Consider the following 19,343-nt stretch of genomic DNA (forward strand, 5'->3'; position numbering starts at 1 on the left):
CACTTTAGATATAAGTTGGTAGATATATTATTTATTTAATAATAATAATAATAATAATAATAATAATAATAATAATAATAATTTTTATATACCACCGTTCATCAGAAGATACCAGGGCGGTTCACAAGATAAAAATACAAGATAAAAAGCACAAATAAATGGTTAAAACAGAAACAATAAACCAGTATCCTCCCCCCTCCCTTCCCACAAACACATTTAAAAGCTGTAGAATATGAGTTGTCCAAGAGCCTGGTTGAAGAGGAACGTCTTTTCACCTGGCGCCTAAAAATATATATGGCATCCAGATTTCCTGACAGGTATCCAAACAAAATAGACATCTGTAAGAAGTGCATTAAAAATAGCAAGGGCAGTCAGCTCCTTAGACCATTGCAGAATAAATGGTGGGTGTTTGCCCTTCCAGGCTTGCAAAAGTCACTTGGCCACAAGGGCTTGCAAAATCCACTTTTGTTGTCCTGCCATTAGGGTTGGGTTGTTTACACTGCAGTAGTGAGTACAGCAGCACTGGGAGATACCTTTCCCTTTCCCCCGCCCCAGATGTTTCTCTCAATGCTGCTTATGCATCTCTTGTTTAAGAGTTTTTGTCCCAAATTCACCTTTGTTGCCTTAACCCCTTCGTCAGCACCATGGTCAGCAACTGGTCCCTCCCCTTATGCAGTGAGTTGCCGCAAACTGACCCTCAAGGAATTCCTGCCCCTACAGACCCTCCCAGATGTTATGATGAGCAGAGGGGGCTCTCCACTGCCCTCAGAATTTTGGGTGGAGTAGAGGTGGCCAGGAGAGCCGCTAACTTGTCAGATTCCCTTTCCAAGAGGTGCATTAGGAACTATTGATTACAGTGGTACCTCTGGATACGAACTTATTTCGTTCCGGGGGTCTGTTCTTACCCCGAAGCTTTTGTATCCAGAGGTGTGCTGTTCTGCGCAGGTGCCGGCAGTGGAAACCTTTCCTTCTGGGTTTGCCGCGTGCGTAGCTTGAAGCATTCGCAAAGGGGGCAGTTCGTATCCAGAGGTACCACTGTATGTAGTTTCTGTCATATGTTGAAGATGAACCTCTTTAATAATAATATTTATTATTTGTACCCCGCCCATCTGGCTGGAATTTCACAGCCACTCTGGGTGGCTTCCAACAAAAATCAAATACATTAAAATACCACACATTAAAAGCTTCCCTAAACAGGGCTGCCTTCAGATGTCCTCTAAATGTCTGGTAGTTGTCTATCTCTTTGACATATGAAGGGAGGGAGTTCCACAGGGCGGGCGCCACTACCGAGAAGGCCCTCTGCCTGGTTCCCTGTAGCTTTGCTTCTCGCAGTGAGGGAACCGCCAGAAGGCCCTCGGCGCTGGATCTCAGTGTCCGGGCTGAATGATGGGGGTGGAGACGATCCTTTAACCTTGTCTTTGACACCAAACATGCATATTTTAAGGACTCACCTTATTCCCATAACTCTCCAATTTGTCTTAAACTGTTTTACATACTGTGTTTTTAAATTGCTGCACCCTACCCTGGGACCTTATGGTGCAGAGCAGGCAATAAATCTAATCTAATAATAGTAAATATGCTTGGATTCAACTGAAACAATTCAGCTGCCTCTGTTTTTTTTCTGACATTAACTTGGCTAACTCAGTCACAAAGCCAGTCCTTCAAAGAACGGAATAATATGCAGTGTCACTATCCATTTCTGGTTCTTCAGTGTGACGCAGACAACAGACAGAACCTTAACTGTCATGAACATGGATGGTCAACTCTTAAAAAAAAAACAACCAACAAGTTCATAACAAATTCTTAGCTCTGTCTTCTTGTTTTTGTCCTATTTCTTACTCAAGCAATTTACGGTCCTCCTGGGATCTTGTAAGGGCTGCCATCACTACGTTCTGCTATACTGTATGATTTATGCAGAGGATTTATTGTGATGCCTCTGAACATGATTTCACCTTCTGTCTTTTATTAGGGTTTGAATATCGATTGCGGGAATTATGCAAGGATTTATTGGGTCCAGTCCACAGCTCAGCTGGAAGTCAGTGGGAATCAACTGTTGTGGTAAGGTGGCTTCCTTTCAGAATAGATTACACAAATTCCTTGCCTCTCTCTCTTCCTTTGTGAAGTGGCAAAGTTACCAAGGAGCAGGTCCAAAGCATGGCATTCTGACAATCCAGCCACTCATCAAACAAGCAATCATTTATTATACAGTCACAGACACACCCAAAACAGAGCAGAGAAAGAATAAAATCACACTTGTTTAAAATACAATACAATGCACAAGGTGAAGCATATACATATGGGCTACAAACTACAACTAAATGGGAGCATCATATTCTGAGACCTTTGAACAGACAAGAGGAGCTTGGTCACTGAGTCTTATTAGTTTATTTGTATCAGTCAAGAAAAGTTTCGGGTACCATTCTGGTGTCCTTCCTTTGTGTTCCTGATAAGAGGTGGCAAAGTAGTCTATTACATTCCACTCCATGAACGTCACTTTCAAAGAAAACAGGACCGAACTTTTCATCTACTTCACTTGCAATGGGACACAGACAGCCCTTATCTGGGACACCTTGATGACGCCCTTCCAGTATTGCTGAAGGGAGACAGTTATACCTGCCTTTAAAATAGATGGCGATACTTGGGGATAGTCAAATTACCTAGCAGTAGAAGAAAAACCCATTATCTCCATTCAGGCCACAGGCGACAAAATTGAACTTATTGAACTCAGCAGTTTTACGCTGGCGTCCTCCCCCTTGGGAGTTCCTTTGCTCACAAACTGACACGTTAAGGACAGCAAAATCATGCCCTGGGAGGCTGAAATGTTCTGCTACTTTCTTGTGAATACTGTCCTTCCTGATGTCAGAACTGTGCCCTTTCTCTTGCCACTGAGAATTGCATTGGTTTAAGGAAAAGCATAAGTATTAATAGTCAGTACTGTCATCCCTTTAGTTGAGGAGAGGCTTTTAATGTGTTTTAATTTGTTGGAAGCTGTCTAGAGTAGCTGGGGCAACCCAGTCAGATGGGTGGCATATAAATAATTTGTGATTACAGTCAAACCTCGGTTGTCGAACGTAATCCGTTCTGGAAGCCCGTTCGGCTTCTGAAATGTTTGACAACCGTGGTGCAGCTTCCGATTGGTTGCAGGAGCTTCCTGCACTCAAGTAGAAGCCGCGTCGGACGTTCAGCTTCCAAAAAATATCAAAAAAACGGAGCATCTAGCTCCGGGTTTTCGGTGTTCGGGAGCAGAAATGTTCCAAAACAGAGGCATTTGGGAGCCAAGGTTTGACTGTATATTATTATTTTCTAGGGTTTTTTCCCCTATGGAGAAAGAGAGGGAAACCCAGTGTGTATGTGTGTCACAAATATGTTCCCTGCGCTCCTCCTGGGGCTGGAAAGGGGTTAGTTTAACCTCCTGTTTGCTAGTAAAAACTGAATTACTGTGTTGCAAAACGATGCATGTCTAAAAAGCATGTCGCCAACATGAAGAGTTTGGAAAGCTCTGAGTTAATTGGATGGCAAGGCTGGGAAGCGGAAGCCACCTGCAGTAATGGACCTGCCTCTCCAGTGCAGGACCCAATTTGTTTTATGTTGGGTGGCAACAACAAGAATGTTAACTGGCTGCTCCCAGGGATGAGCAGTTGGGTCCTGTTCCCCCCCCCCCACCTACCTGTGTGATTATCCTTGAGAGTGTATGTGAGCCAGGGCTTGCTTGGGTACATTGTGCATCAATTTATTCTCTTGTGAGTGATATGAAGCACTTTCCAGCACAACTGTGACCCTCTAGTTTTTCATGCAATACGTCTTCCATGCAGCCACAGTTGATGCAGAAAGGGAAAGCCCCCAATTTGCACAAACCCATCATAGCTATACTGGTGATTCCCCATTTACGCCGGGAGAGCACCCTCCAAACACCCTTGAAGTGCCCTCTCTGCCACTGTCTCTCCAATCCAGATTTTAAAAAACCCAACCACAGTACCAAAAATATCCACAACTGGAATTGAAGCTCTGGGGCCGGCAGGAGGCTAGAGGGCACACATAGTTGTCGTTGTTGCTGCTGCTGCTGCTGCTGCGGCGCTACCACACACATTAGATGTTAGGCGGGGAGGCTGAGCAGCCTAAACAAAGCCCCATTGAGCGTCCAGTCTTTTCTCTGTCCTTACTGATGTCCTCTTCGGGCTTCGGGGAACATCTCCTCGCAAGCCATGAGGACTCCAGCTCTCCTCTTCCATTTCCTGGTATGAATTAAATTAATGGTTTCCCAGCGCTGTGCGCATACGTGGTTGTGCATAAGTCAGTCACAAGCAGGGAGTCTCCTCTAATCCCACAATCAAACTCTGGTATTCACCGTGTGATGGACGTTAAAAGATTTATTTTCCTCTCCCGTGCAGGGCTTACGCAAGCGAGAGCTCCTCAAGGAACTGCTTCCCGTCATCGGTCAGAACCTTCGTTTGCAACGGCTTTTCACCGAATACCAAGAGCAGCTAGATACCTTGAGGGACAAGTAGCAACCTCTGCAGATGTTTCTCTGGCCTAAGGAAAAAAAGAAACAAATTGCAGAAAGGCATTAATAACAGGTGGAAATGGAAGGGGCCATAGTCAGAACGGAATACTCCTGGGAGAGATGCGAAGAAGAACCAGGCCCGAGGTGTTTTAATGAGCAAAATACTGATGATTTTTTTTGAAAGGAGGTGACAAGAGGAATGTGTGGGGGGAAATGGGGATGAACAGAGCGTGCTTTTGCACACACCCCTCCCCATGTGGAATTTGAGCATCGCTACCGTGGCCTGTGGCCGCCATGGAAAAGTTCTGGAGAATGTCCTTCAGGGGTCCTTTTGATTCTAGATCTCATAGTGACAGATATCAGAGAGACTACCTGGGGAACCAGTTGGGTTTTGGATATCCCGTGAAAAGCACATTACAAGAAGATAAACTGAACATCTTATTAACCCTCATTCTAGGGTTCTTTGCTAAGGATTTATTGAGGCTCTGTCCTATATTTGGGTTATATAAGAAGAAGCCCCATACAAGAAAAAGAAAAATTCATAAAATACTTAAGGAATTATGCAGCCAACAGACTCTCTTAACTGTGAATAACAATAAAAATTAAAAAAAAATATTACAGGCTGTTCTATCACATGGACTATTTTTGTACTAGAATTTGCTAACTTGTAATATGAAGTTTTATTTGGCCAATAGCCAGAATTCCCTGCCCCCTTTACCCAAATCACCCTGGTTGTAATGAAACGTAACCCCATTAATTATGACAGCTATATTGCTGAATAATTGTACCAAAATTAATGTCATCTGGTTTTTAATTTTTAACTATTTGTAAAAGGCATTTGTGGGGGAAGGTGGGATGGGGAGGTAGCTGAAAAGGGAGGGGCTGGGCTTTTGGGGGAGGGGTTTTGTAAGTACAAATAATAAATGAACATTGCATTGATCTAAGAACAAAGTGGAAGTTCTTGTGCTGCTTGTAGTAGCATTAAACTGTACGGGCCACAGCCTGTTTAAAACAAAAACTGAATGCAGCCTTTGTTTTCAGTTGGTAGTTATTTGTATCTATTTCAGCTGTGGGTCATCACTGAAGTATCTTTACAAATCAAGCCTGAAACGGAGGGAGGAAGCCATATCACACAAACACACACAAGTATTGGGATTACATACCGTAAATAAGTTGGCCATAAATAATTTTAGAAGATGCATTCATGGTAGGCAATAACTGTATTTGTTTAGCTGTAAGCTGTTATAAAACAGAGAATAATAATAATAATAATAATAATAATAATAATAATAATAATAATAATAATAAATTTAAAGGTTGAGCCAAAAATGCACTCTTAATTTCCCGGTCATCAGTGTAGGTAAAGGCACAAGCAAAGTAACTGCATTATTATTTTTTTGGCTGTTTGATAATGAAAACAAACTTCCTAAGGTGTGACTAGGTTCCTGCAACTAAACTCTTGACAGATATTTTTGACAGGTATCTTTATATAAAGGACAATATCCTTTGTGGCGGTTCTACACATTGCACAAAAATATAGTTCCAAGGGTTTTCATTTTTATAACGGCCATCCAAGAAAGCAGAGAGCATCACGTTATATCTTTGTTCTATAAAAGTGATTCTGTGAGTAGCTACAGTTATTAGATCCAAATACTGTATTTTCTGGCGTATAAGACAACTGGGCGTATAAGACGACCCCCAGCTTTTCCAGTTAAAATATAGAGTTTGAGATATACTCGACCGCAGATTCTCCACCGGCGTATATGACGACCCCGACTTTTGAGAAGATTTTCCTGGATTAAAAAGTAGTCTTATACACCAGAAGATACAGTAGTTAGCTTGCTGATGATCTGGCTGAATGCATGGAATGAATAAAAAGCATATCAGCCAGTCTTGCCCATACACAAGAAGGATTGGTTGTGGTTTAGATATAGACTGGCTCTCAGTCAGCTGGCTCTCCAGACCTGTGGCAAGTGTATACAGAGTGACTATTTACTTTTGGAAGTTAAGGGGCGAACCATAAACTACAGAAACCAAACACCAGGGTGGCAGGGTTAACATTCAGTTACAGAAATTTAACCACCAAAGTTTGGCATTCATGGTATTTTGTTACGTGGTCTCCGCTATAAGTGGCACAGCATATTCTGGGCTCCTTCACGAGAAAAGGCTGGATGAAAATTGAATTGGGCGTAGGGCCCCATTCCTTCATAGGAAGAGCTGTCTCATAGCATGTCAGACTATTTACCCATCTAGCTCAATACTGTCTACCACTGTTCCTCAAAAGTGGGTCCCTAGCTATTGTTGAACTACAAGTCCCACCATCCCTAGTTAGCAGGACCGGTGGTCAGGGATGATGGGACTTGTAGGCCAACAACAGGTGGGGAGCCACATTTGAGACACAGTGGTACACTGACTGGCAGTGACTTTCCGGGGTTTCAGACATGAGTGTTTCCAAGTCCTATCTGGAGATGGAACCCAAGACCTCTATGCAAAGCAAGATGATCTACCAATTGATACATTGGCCTTCCCAAAAGGCCCTCAAATAACCCATGCCATGTATAAACTCAAACCCAGTTAAATAAACCAGTTATAAAACTCAGAACGGCTCTCCATTTTTACACCTGTGTTTTAACAAAAAAAAATATTGGATTTATGTTGCCTTTGATTTTATAGCTTGTTTTATGTTTATATTGATTTTTTTAAAAAAATAATAACAACAACAATAATAATTGTAAGCTATCCAGGTATCCCTCATGGGTCACCTAACATGTGGGTGGAGTTAGAGGCAAAAGTGGACCCAATGAATACCCCCTCCCTGCTCATTCCAACATGTTTTGCTCTTATTGGCATGAGGGTGCCATATCTGACAGAGTCTTGCAGCCATGGAAAGCTTTAGGCTCAGTGTGATTCAGTGCCTTCTCATACAGGACACCCTTCTGGGTCATAGCTGTCAACTTTCCCCCTTTTTTAAGGGAAATTCCCTTATTCCGAATAGGATTCCTCGCAAGAAAAGGGAAAAGTTGACAGCTATGTTCTGGGTGTGTGGGTGCATCTTTGTAGTAGTCCATAATGTATCGGAGGGGGAGGTGTATATCCCCAGCTCCTTTTTCACTCAATAAATATTTTGACTATTATTGACATAGGTTCGCATACAGGTGAAACTCGAAAAATTAGAATATCGTGGAAAGGTTCATTTCTTTCAGTAATTCAACTTAACAGGTGAAACTAATATATGAGATAGACACACGGCATGCAAAGCGAGATATGTCAAGCCTTTATTTGTTATAATTGTGATGGTTATGGTGTACAGCTGATGAGAACCCCAAATTAACAACTTTGGGGTTTTCATCAGCTGTACGCCATAATCATCAGTAGCTAATGAAAACAATTGCTTACGTAAATGGACTTCTACACGATATTCTAATTTTTCGAGTTTCACCTGTACATGACAGAGACTTGTGCTGAAGGAAGGAAAACATTAGGCTGGATGTAGTTCAGCATCCTCTGACTTAGAGAGTGATCTAATATTTCTACTAGTATTTAGTAAACAAAGCTGAAATGTTGAAACTGCCACACTTGCCAGATACTCGTTTCCACCACCATCCATTAATTGATACTAATGAACTTACAAAATGGGGGGGGGGGATTCACCCATCAATAAATTCCTTCCCTAATAGATACTCAACCCTCTGTAGCCACTTGAGCATGATCATTCCTCATTGAGTTATTGGCAGTGGCGGGTTGGGTTTATTTCTTTAATATTTCGGTGAATCTTTTTTTTAATGTAATATTTTAAATATTTATATTTTATTAAGGTGATTTCAGTTAAAATAAATAAAGTGATACAGAAAGAAAAGTGTGAGAGGAAAACCAACAACAAAGATGCATATAAAAGTGAAAATACGCAAAAGAGAGAGAGAAATATATGATATTCCATACATTCTTGTATAAATTGGTATAGTGTTATTGTCCTAGTGCTTATGTAAATGCTTATAGCATGCTACATTTTGTATAAAGTTATATTTCTGCAAATCTTGTGGTTCCTCCAAACCTGTCTCTCTTGATCATGGCTGTATAAGGATAGGCCTACTCAAGAGAACGGATTTTGGGAGCTCTTTGCAATATATTAATTCCAAACTGTGGCCTGTGGAGCTCCAGGGGCTTCATTCTGGTGGTGTGCTGCATTTCTGCATTAAATACACAGTTTGGTTTTTAATTGTACTTTTAGAGCTTCATTTATTTATTGCAATCTGAACTCTGTGGAGTGCAAACAGCAAATACGATAAAACCAGCAACACAAATATGATTGGAAACTATGCAGCATGTTGCCATTGCCACGAGAGGCAGAAGAACCATGGAAGTGGTCCTGCCCCCAAACTGGTGGCCTGAAGGAGAAAAAATTGTGAGTAAACCACTCACTTTCATACAGGGCTATTATTGCTGAGTATTCATAGTGCAGAATGGTGACAGCTACTCAGTCTCCCAGGAGCTGAAAGAGACACCTATGCTCTTATTTTATATGCCCAGGAAACACGATTCCCAAGCTTTTTTTTGTTTATTTCTTTATCTATTTATCCAGGGCCGGATTTAGGTTTGATGAGGCCCTAAGCTACTGAAGGTAATGGGGCCCTTTGTATGTCCAGCTGTCCTTTGTCAACAACAAATTGTCGCCGTTTCTTGTGTTGAATATATGCTATATGGTAATTTATGGACCTAATAGATATCTAAAGCCATTTGCACCTAACAAAATATGTATTTTATCAAAGTAATTGTTGAACTGAAATACAGTTAAGAAGAAGTATATTAATAGTGCCTGGCGTGCTCTGGTCCATGGGGTCACGAAGAGTCGGACAACAACTAAATGACTAAACAACAACATATTAATAGTGAAATACAATTAAGAAGTATATTAATAGTGAAATAATTATTAAGCTCTAACTTAAGTTTTTTTCCTTTATTTTTTTTGGGGGGGCCCCCAAGAGAGTGGGGCCCTAAGCTATAGTTTGTTAAGCTTATACGTAAATCCAGCACTTTATCTATTTTTTTAAAGTTGAGAGAAGAGGGAGCGTGGAGAAGCGCGGAACTCTTAAAGTGCCGGCTCGGTGCTTCCGGTTACGGGGACCCCTATGAGCGGCGCACTCCGCTCTACCGGAAGTAACTGCATCTTCCGCTTTTCTCTTCAGGCGGGTCTGGCGAATTTTTCTCTCTCCTCCGTTTGGATTACCGGCTCGGCTCCGTGTGGCGTTGCTTTTTCTTCCTCCCTCCCCGAGGCCACCGTGAGGTGACCAAGCTCAGCAGCCAGTATGGGGAAAAGGCAGCACCAGAAGGACAAGATGTGAGTGGAAACCTCCTGCTCTCCCTTCCCACACCCGAAGCAAAACGGCCCTCCTGGTTTGGTTGTGGTCAGGCTGGGGGCCGCAGAGCCTCTCCTCTCAGGGTATTACCACACGGGTGAGGGGGGGTGCCTGTTGGGGTTGCCTCGGTAGAAAAGGCGGCATATAAATGCAGGGGCGGGGGACAACAACAACAACAGTAAAAAAATAAAAATGTTTAATAGTCTCTGTATGCTGTTGAGTCACTTTAGGTTTTGTATTCATGAGTGCAGCCGGGGGGCGGGGCGGCAAGCCTAAATCAATACAAATCTGAGGTTCTGCTCCCCTCCTAACAAAAATCCTGCCTATGCCCATGAGGGCCTTCCCGGTAGTGGCGCCTGCCCTGTGGAACGCCCTCCCATCAGATGTCAAAGAAATAAACAACTATCTGACGTTTACCGGTAGAAGATATCTGAAGGTAGCCCTGTTTAGGGAAGTTTTTAATGACTGATGTTTTAATGTATTTTTCATCTTTGGCTGGAAGCCGCCCAGAGTGGGTATAAATAAATTATTGTTGTTGTTGTTGTTGTTGTTGTTGTTATTCAGTTAATACATTAGATAGCTATGTATAGATACACAAACACACAAATATAGCTATATATATCTAAAAACCCACCAGGTTTTGCTGGACTGTTTTCTTATTTTTAATAATAACATTTAAAAAGCCTGCCCACCCACAAACAAAAATCCTGGCTACGTCCATGATTCAGTTTATACATTTGATAGATATTTGATAGATATATAGATACACACACACATATATTGAGATTTATCTATCTATAAAATCCACCAGGTTTTGCTGGACTGCTGGTTTTTGGTTGTTGTTGTTTTAATAACATTTTAAAATCACTTTTCCAGTTTTACATCTTCTTTCTTTGGCGATCACTCGTAAGCCAAGTAAGATTGTCTTCCATGAACACGGTCTTAACAGTGAGTCCATAAGTGACTGTGGATGCCAATTCTGGATTCACACGTCCTTCCACAGTGGGGACATAGGTTTCCTGGCAGGAGTTGATCAAGGTGATGGTTTGCCAAGCGTGCCTCCCTCTTAGGACATTTCTCCCTTTCGTCCTGAGTTTGAGCATCTTCAAAGCTCAAGACACCTTTGGTAAAGGCTGTTCTGAAATTGGAGTGCTCACAACAGCGCAACACATCAACCGCATCGTTCACGAGGCTTAGATCATAATTCTGTAACTTAGTCCAAAAGGCTGTGAGGTTTAGGTGGATTGTGTATGTTGCCCTCTGGTCACATGCGTTCCAAGAATAGTGAAGCTGGTTTTGAACTGGTTGTGGAACATCGCTGGATGCGTATTGACGGTTTAATGGTTGTTTTAAAAGAGATATAAAATTGTACTGGTACAGGTATAGGATTGCTTAAGCAGCTCAATGCTCTGCCCTAAAAAGTTACATCGGTAAATAAGGCTTGACATTTGTAAAACAGGTTTTTTTGTTTTTTTGTTGGTCAGAGAGGTTCATGCACACACACAACCCTATAAGGAAAGCTAGTACTATTATCTTATAGATGGTGATGAGGGAACCAAGAAAAGAGAGAGCCATTTGCCTTCAGGTCTCCTAGTGAGTTCATGGGCAAGGTGAGACTTGAACCTGGGCCTGGGTCCTGTCTGGGGCTTGCTTCTTCTTAAGTGCCTTTAGGATTGTAGCCTAAATCTTTTGGCTGCTTACAAGCTTCCTTCTCCTTTGCCCTTATTACCGGTAGATGGCTTTTCCATTCAGCTATGTCGCAAAAGGCATTTCAGATTTGGATGTCACACCCTTGTTTCTTTCTGTATCAGCACAGAAGGATCTTTAACTGCAGCAGCAGTTCCTAGCTCTGGAAACAAAACTTGGGGCAATAACTGTTGTCCCCCTAACTGTCTTTTTCTCTCTCTAGGTACATAACTTGTGCAGAATACACACATTTTTATGGAGGAAAGAAAGCAGGTATGTGGCTTGGATTTACAGTACTTTTCTTTTAAGAACATGGGAAGAGCCCGCTGGATCAGGCCAATGGCCCATCTAGCTCAGCATCCTGTTCTCACGGTGGCTGACCAGAAGCCTGTGGGAAACGCACAAGCAGGATTCAAGCATATAAGCTTCAAAATCCCTTGCGGTTTCCAGCAACTAGTATTTAGAAGCATTGCTACCTCCAACTGTGGAGGCAAAGCATAGGTATTATGGCTAGTAGCCATTGATAATCCTCTCCCGCATGAATTTGTCCCATCCTCTTTTAAAGGCATCTAAGTTGGTAGCTACCGGTACTACTGCGCTGTGTGGAGAAGTATTTTCTTTTCTCTGTGAATTCTAGTGCTATGAGAGAGGACGCCTGTGAATTCTAGTGCTATGAGAGAGGAGGAAAAACTTTTCTGCGTCCAGTTTCTCCACGCTGTGGAGAAACTATCATGTTGCCTCTTACAGTATTCCGACATACAGTTATTTCCCACTGTTTTCATGGGTGCATCGTTGCGATCAGAAATGTGCATAAAGGGGTATGTGTGTGTGACATTATCCAATGACATCTACTGCATGCCCACTGGTGTGAATGGTATTTAGGGTAACGTGGTGTATTGATAAAAAATCCACAGTTCATTAATGCATTGTACAGTGGTACCTGTGGTTATGTACTTAATTCGTTCCGGAGGTCCGTTCTTAACCTGAAACTGTTCTTAACCTGAAGCACCACTTTAGCTAATGGGACCTCCCGATTTCTTTTCTTATCCTGAAGCAAAGTTCTTAACCTGAAGCGTAATTTCTGGGTTAGCGGAGTATGTAACCTGAAGCGTATGTAACCTGAGGTACCACTGTAAAAGGAATGTTAGAAACTGAGACAGAAGCTCTAGCATTATAATCAGGAAAACAATGGGTTTATCCCAGGTTGAACATGATGTGTGTGTGAAATATTTTTATTTTATTTTAATTGAACAGAAATTCCACAGTCCAACTTCAGACGTCTGCCTTTTGATCACTGCAGGTGAGCACTGAAGAAATACTAAATTCTGATTTAATTCTTTTATAATTCTTATGGGAAAATAGAAATGGGGCCTGTTGTTGAACTCCATGCTGATGGGGATTGTCATTCAACGGAACATGCAAGGCACATGGGGTCCCCATCCCAGGGTTTAGGTAGAACTGCATTGCTGGTTTATCATTGTGCTCTTCTGCTGATATTTAATTCACATTTACTTAATCATCTCACTTCTTTTTTTCTCCCCCCCCCAGCTTATCTTTGCAGCCATTTGAATATCCTGTATGCACACTAGAAGGCACCATCTTCGACTTGCTGTAAGTTGCTACTTTTTCAGTGGTCTCCATCTCTCCCCCGCCCGCCCCCCTTAGTACAGCTCTTCACTCCTTGAAGGAAAATTTAGCAAATCTGCCATCTAGAATGCACAGTTGCAGTTGTTATCTTCACAAATTGCTAATAGGTGGGGAGAATAATGTAGGTCCTGAAAGACCTACATTGACTCCCAGTACATCTCCAAGCACAATTCAAAGTGTTGGTGCTGACCTTTAAAGCCCTAAACGGCCTCGGCCCAGTATACCTGAAGGAGCGTCTCTACCCCCATCGTTCAGCCCAGACACTGAGGTCCAGTGCCAAGGGCCTTTTGGCAGTTCCCTCACTGCGAGAAGCGAGGTTACAGGGAACCAGGCAGGAGGGCCTTCTCGGTAGTGGCACCTGCCCTATGGAATGCCCTCCCATCAGATGTCAAGGAAATAAACAACTATCTGACTTTTAGAAGACATCTGAAGGCAGCCCTGTTTAGAGAAGTTTTTAATGTTTGATGTTTTATCTCTAATAATAATAATAATGATAGTAATAATAATAATAATATAATAAGATATGGAAAGTAAGCTCATATCCAAGGTGCTGTTTAAGCTGGGGGCTTCTCAGCTCACTTTCCTAAGCCCCTATGCTATACCAGAACACATGTGACTTTACAGGAGGAACCAGGCATTTCTGATTTTGTATCTGATCCGCTGCATCTTTTTTGCTCTTGTTTTAGGAATATCGTTCCCTGGATAAAGAAATATGGGACAAATCCAAGCACAGGGGAGGTATGTTTTCTTGGAAAGGCGGGGGGGGGGGGGCGGGCTGTGTTCCTCTAGAAGTTGATGGCAGCCCAGCTCACATGAGCCCCAGCCAACGTAGCAAGCAGCTGGGGAAGGAGGGGATTGTAGTCCATCAGCAGGACTGCTGCCGAGCCTCCGTCCAGCTTTCACATTTACTCTTGATTTGGTGCACTCTGCTTTTTCTAAAATTAATTTTTTGTTTGCCAATTTAGCGAGGAAGAGAAATAGAATAAATAAAATTAAGGAAGAAATAAGAGAGAGAAAAGCAAATTATAATATACAGATAACACTAGTAATAACAGTAGACCACAATCTGTTCACTTTGGGGATACAGTGACCATCAGTACACAAATAAATTAATATAGGCCCTGCAGTTGTTCAAATAGGTATCCACATATAAATTATGCATATATGAAATTCATTTAAACGTTGCCAGGGCTGTGAGGTCCTTAGACCAGAGGTTTTCAACCTTTTTGAGTACATGGCTCCCTTAACAAACTACATTCTTTCTGCGGCACCCCTGTGGGGCTCAGGAGCCCAGTTATGCCACTCCTTGCCTGCAGAGCTGGCAGCCTCTCTCCCTTTTTCAAACACCTTCCCTGGCAGAGTGTTCCCCTCAGCCTCCTGCCCTCTCCCCTCACCTTGGGAGTCCTCTGGGCAGCCACTGCTGCTGCCCCTGGTCTCTGAGCTGCCCCCACCCCGCCTTAAAGAGAGGTGCCTCCTAGAGGCACCATTCGCCTATGGAGGTTATAGCCAGGGCTGCTGCAATAAACAGCTGTGCAAGCCATTGGGAGGCAGAGACACGAGAGGATTTCAGAGGGAGGGAGGGAGCCAAAGGAAGGAAGGAAGAGGGACAGAGGCCAGTGTTGCCCATGGCATCCCTGACCGTCATTCAAGGCACCCCAGGGTGCCATGGCACACTGGTTGAAAACTACTGCCTTAGACCATTGTGTAATAGACAATGGGTATTTATCCTTCCAGGCTTCAAGTATAAATCTCTTAGCCACCATAAGGACTCTCAAAATCCACTTTTGTTGTCCACCCATTAATCATTAGATTCAGCCCACTCTGCATTTTCTCTTGATTCTGAATTGAAAGTTGTGTGCGCATGTGCTATCCTGACTTGTGAGAGCATGTACCATGCTTCTCAGTTGTGGCCCGCATGCCAGTTTGAAATTACCCACATGGTCCTCTTAGATTTAAAGAAAAGCACAAAGAGATGCAATGCATCTGCTTTGCATGCAGAAACCCCAGGTTCATTCCCCGGCATCTCCAGGTAGGGCTGGGAAAGTCTCCTTTCCAAAACCCCAGTAAGCTTCTGCCAGTCAGCTAAGGTTTTGTATATGGGAAAGACTGATATGGGCCTTAATTCATTCGTTGAGTTTCCCTAGATCAGTGTTTTTCAACCACTGTTCCGCGGCACACTAGTGTGCCGCGAGATGTTGCCTGGTGTGCCGTGGGAAAAATTGAAAAATTACTTTATATATAGTCAATATAGGCACAGAGTTAAATTTTGTAACATTTTCTAATGGTGGCGTGCCTCGTGGTTTTTTTTCATGAAACAAGTGTGCCTTTGCCCAAAAAAGGTTGAAAAACACTGCCCTAGATGGTATCCTTGCTATGTGTGCCCTGTGCAGTGCGGAATTTACATATAAGCTCTAAACAAGCTATAGCTTAGGGCCCCACTCTCTTGGGGGCCCCAAAAAAAATTAAAGGGGAAAAAACTGGATGTATATCTCCAAAATATAAGATAAAAAACAAATAAAATTGATAAAATACGTATTTTGTTATGTGGAAATGGCTTTAGATACCTATTAGGTCCATAAATTACTATATAGCATATATTCAACACAAAAAACAGCAACAATTTGTTGTTGACAAAGGACAACTGGACATATAAAGGGCCCCATTACCTTCAGTAGCTTAGGGCCTCATCAAACCTAAATCCGGCCCTGGCTGTGTGCTCCTTTTCCTCCATTCTGTTTATTGATGAAACCAACCCAAACGTCTTGCCTTCAATTTCTTTGTTAACTTGAGCCTCGTTTTAAATTTAACTTATTTCACATATTTATATTCCTGTGTGGATTGTTGCTTTCCCCCCCCCCTTGGTTACTGCCTTCTGCTGCTGCCTGAATTAACCCTTCTGGAAAACTTTTTGCGCTCCTGGGATTTAAGTGGTTAAAGGTAAAGGGACCCCTGACCATTAGGTCCAGTCGTGTCCAACTGTGGGGTTGCGGCCCTCATCTCGCTTTACTGGCCGAGGGAGCCAGCGTCCAGCTTCCGGGTCATGTGGCCAGCATGACAAAGCTGCTTCTGGCGAACCAGAGCAGCGCACGGAAACGCCGTTTACCTTCCCGCCGGAGCAGTACCTATTTATCTACTTGTACTTTGACATGCTTTCGAACTGCTAGGTTGGCAGGAGCAGGGACCGAGCAACCGGAGCTCACCCCGTTGCGGGGATTCGAATCGCCGACCTTCTGATCAGCAAGCCCTAGGCTCAGTGGTTTACACCACAGCGCCACCCGCGTCCCATTAAAGTGGTTAGCTCTTGCCTAAATTGAGGCTAGTAGTGCCGATAGCATCTAAACAGAACAGACTTTTATTTGCTGTGGGTTGCAATTATTCTGTGCTTCACAGTCAAACCCAAGCTCGACCTTTTGTGTCTGTTTTCAGGGCAGTCCAGAAATACGTGACATTTATTATGAGGATGTCTTGTTGGAAACTGCAGAGATTTCTTTTAAACACTGGGTGGCAGCTGTGTTATGAGTGTGAAACGTTTGGCACCAAAAAATATTTTTGTACCTGTGTTTTCGTCTGTTGTAGAGATGTGCACATGGCGCTCTTCTCTGTAACTTGTACACACACCCCCCGGTGTGTTTTTGGAATTATTCTGGCTGAGAAGCGATCTGTGAGCCGGAGTGCTATCCTGTGCATGCTTAAAATCGTTGGGTTGTATCCAACGAAGTTCTACTCAAGAGTAGACCCGTTGAAATTAATGAAACCTAAGTTAGCTGTGCCCGTTCACTTGAGCAGGTGTCCTCTGGAGTAGCAATGCGACGACATGATAGACGTGTATGAAATTTTGCACAGGGTGGAGAAAGTGGAAAAGAGAAAAGTTTGCCTCCCTCTCTCATAACACTAGATCTTGTGAGCATCTGATGAAGCTGAACGTTAGAAGATTCAGGGTAGACGAAAGAAAGTAATTCTTCGCAAAGTGTGGAGTTAAACTGTGTCCCTCGCTCCCATAGAAGGCAGTGAAGGCCACTGACTTGTAAGGCTTTAAAAGAAGATCGGACAAATTCAAGGAGGAGAAAGGCTTGTTTTACCTCCACTGCCAGAGGCAGTAATGCTTCTGATTCCCAGTTGCAAGAAACCACAGGAGGGGGACTCCTTGTCGGGCATAAGGTTCCTCACCGCTGACTTGAAGGCTGCCTGTTGTTCTTCTGCAGGTGTGGGACCTAATATGGCCTGTAGCCAGAGCTTCTCCGTAAAGAAACACAAGGTTTTTTTTTAATGTATTTGGTTTTGTTTTCTGTGAGGCGTAATTCCCACTGAGGTGGTAAACCTGTACCTTCAGACTGTAGGTGCAAGTTGGCCATGACTGAATGCTCCTCCATACAAACCCCATCAATGTAGAAAATAGTACATTGGTGACAAGGAGTATTCAAAATGCTGAGTTTTACCCCTAATGTGCTAGCTTTGTCTGCGCAGGTTTGTTTTGTTCTTTTGGTGTGGAAAATGTTCTGTCAGAATGAGCCCCTAAGTACAGTCTGAAGTGATACATCCTAGGTGCAAGGTTTAGCACCTTGGTGCGATCTGAGCTGAAGGGTGCACGGTGGCGCTGCAACAGCAATATGCCATGTTTTGTTTAAATTGAGAATTATTTCCAGCTCCGTGACAGCAGATGAATCCGTTGCCGTGTTCTCACAATCACAACTCAGCTCAATAAGTCTAGGTAATAATGAGCCTCTTCTCTGAGCACATAGCCCCTTCGTGGCACTAACAAACAATCCAGGAATCCCTCTAATTAACCACTGTTTCATGATTATGATCTGCAACGCTGTCCATGATCCAAACAGGGAAAGTGTTACTTTAGCGGGGGGCTTCTTAGTAAATTTTGTATGCGCTGCAGACAGCCAGTGATAGGTTCTGACTTGCTTGTTGTCTGTCTTGTTTTTCTCCTCCAAGGGAAGTTGTGGGGGCTTTAATTGTTGTTGTTGTTCAGTCGTTCAGTCGTGTCCGACTCTTCGTGACCCCATGGACCAGAGCACGCCAGGCACGCCTATCCTTCACTGCCTCTCGCAGTTTGGCCAAACTCATGTTAGTAGCTTCGAGAACACTGTCCAACCATCTCATCCTCTGCCGTCCCCTTCTCCTTGTGCCCTCCATCTTTCCCAACATCAGGGGCTTTAATAGCTGATGGGTTTTTCTGGAAGGAGCAGGGGGGGAAATCTGTGCCTTTTCTATGATGTGTTAATCCAGCATCCACCAACCTGGCGCCCTTTTGGACTACAACTCCCATCAGCCCCAGCAAGCTGAAGTTGTACTCTGAAACATCTGGAGGGGGCCAGGTTGGCAAATGCACTGTTAATAATAAATAAATAAAATGCTTATAACTCTTTCTGAAATGTAGCCTGGGGATGACTAAACCTTCCCCAAGTGCATTAGAGAGTTATTTTCATGCCTTCCTTCCCACTCACTCCCATACTTTGTTTTTCTGTTATGCTTTTCCCATTGTCATCTCCTGCAGATGGGAGTGTGCAGTGCTGCCGCTGTCCATTTAAGGGAGAAACATTATTAATTGACCTTTGCAACATCCTCTCCGGCTTCCACAGAGTTGCTCCAAGGGATAATGTCATATCCCTTACCTGGATTGTTGGGCTTTGATACCGGCACTATGGTTACAGTTCAAGAGAAATTAACACTGTGGTGTGCCTTGTGATTACTCTATTTTTCTTGCCCAGCTGCAGAACATGCACAGCTCAGTAGATGCCATTGTTGAACCAGCACTTAAGACCATGGATCTGACTTGGCCCCTTTAGCTACTGTTTTTAGATAGCTTGCAGGTGGGCATGCTTTGGCTTAAGTCGCTGGTGGCAGTTGGGAATGGATCTGTGGATTTCATTAAAGCAGGCATAGCTAACATTGTGTCCTGCGGATGTTGTTGTTGGACTCCAACCCCTATCATCCCTGACCATTGGACGCTCTAATGCAGGCATAGGCAAACTCGGCCCTCCAGATGTTTTGGGACTACAACTCCCATCATCCCTAGCTAACAGGACCAGTGGTCAGGGATGATGGGAATTGTAATCCCAAGACATCTGGAGGGCCGAGTTTGCCTATGCCTGCTCTAATGGGACTGATGGGAGTTGTGATGCAGCACAGGTTGCCTTTAGGGGCCC

General features: G+C 43.4%; 2 protein-coding genes across 2 annotated transcripts in view; both read left to right on the top strand.

Annotated features, from left to right (window-relative positions):
• LOC117061445 (protein HIRA) overlaps positions 1-5,124 on the top strand; it is a 59,775-nt gene extending 54,651 nt beyond the window's left edge. Inside the window, exons 24-25 of the mRNA XM_033174284.1 lie at positions 1,970-2,058; positions 4,389-5,124. Coding sequence (XP_033030175.1) covers positions 1,970-2,058; positions 4,389-4,505 — 206 coding nt within the window. The 3' untranslated portion in view covers positions 4,506-5,124. The remainder of the gene's footprint in view (positions 1-1,969; positions 2,059-4,388) is intronic.
• A 4,560-nt stretch (positions 5,125-9,684) lies between these two features.
• The window catches only part of PPIL2 (peptidylprolyl isomerase like 2), a 61,838-nt gene continuing 52,179 nt past the window's right edge, over positions 9,685-19,343 (top strand). The window contains exons 1-5 of the mRNA XM_033174586.1: positions 9,685-9,836; positions 11,765-11,814; positions 12,796-12,841; positions 13,090-13,152; positions 13,875-13,926. Coding sequence (XP_033030477.1) covers positions 9,805-9,836; positions 11,765-11,814; positions 12,796-12,841; positions 13,090-13,152; positions 13,875-13,926 — 243 coding nt within the window. The 5' untranslated portion in view covers positions 9,685-9,804. The remainder of the gene's footprint in view (positions 9,837-11,764; positions 11,815-12,795; positions 12,842-13,089; positions 13,153-13,874; positions 13,927-19,343) is intronic.

The sequence above is a fragment of the Lacerta agilis genome, chromosome 17 (genome assembly GCF_009819535.1).
Source record: "Lacerta agilis isolate rLacAgi1 chromosome 17, rLacAgi1.pri, whole genome shotgun sequence".
Taxonomy (NCBI): Eukaryota; Metazoa; Chordata; class Lepidosauria; order Squamata; family Lacertidae; genus Lacerta; species Lacerta agilis.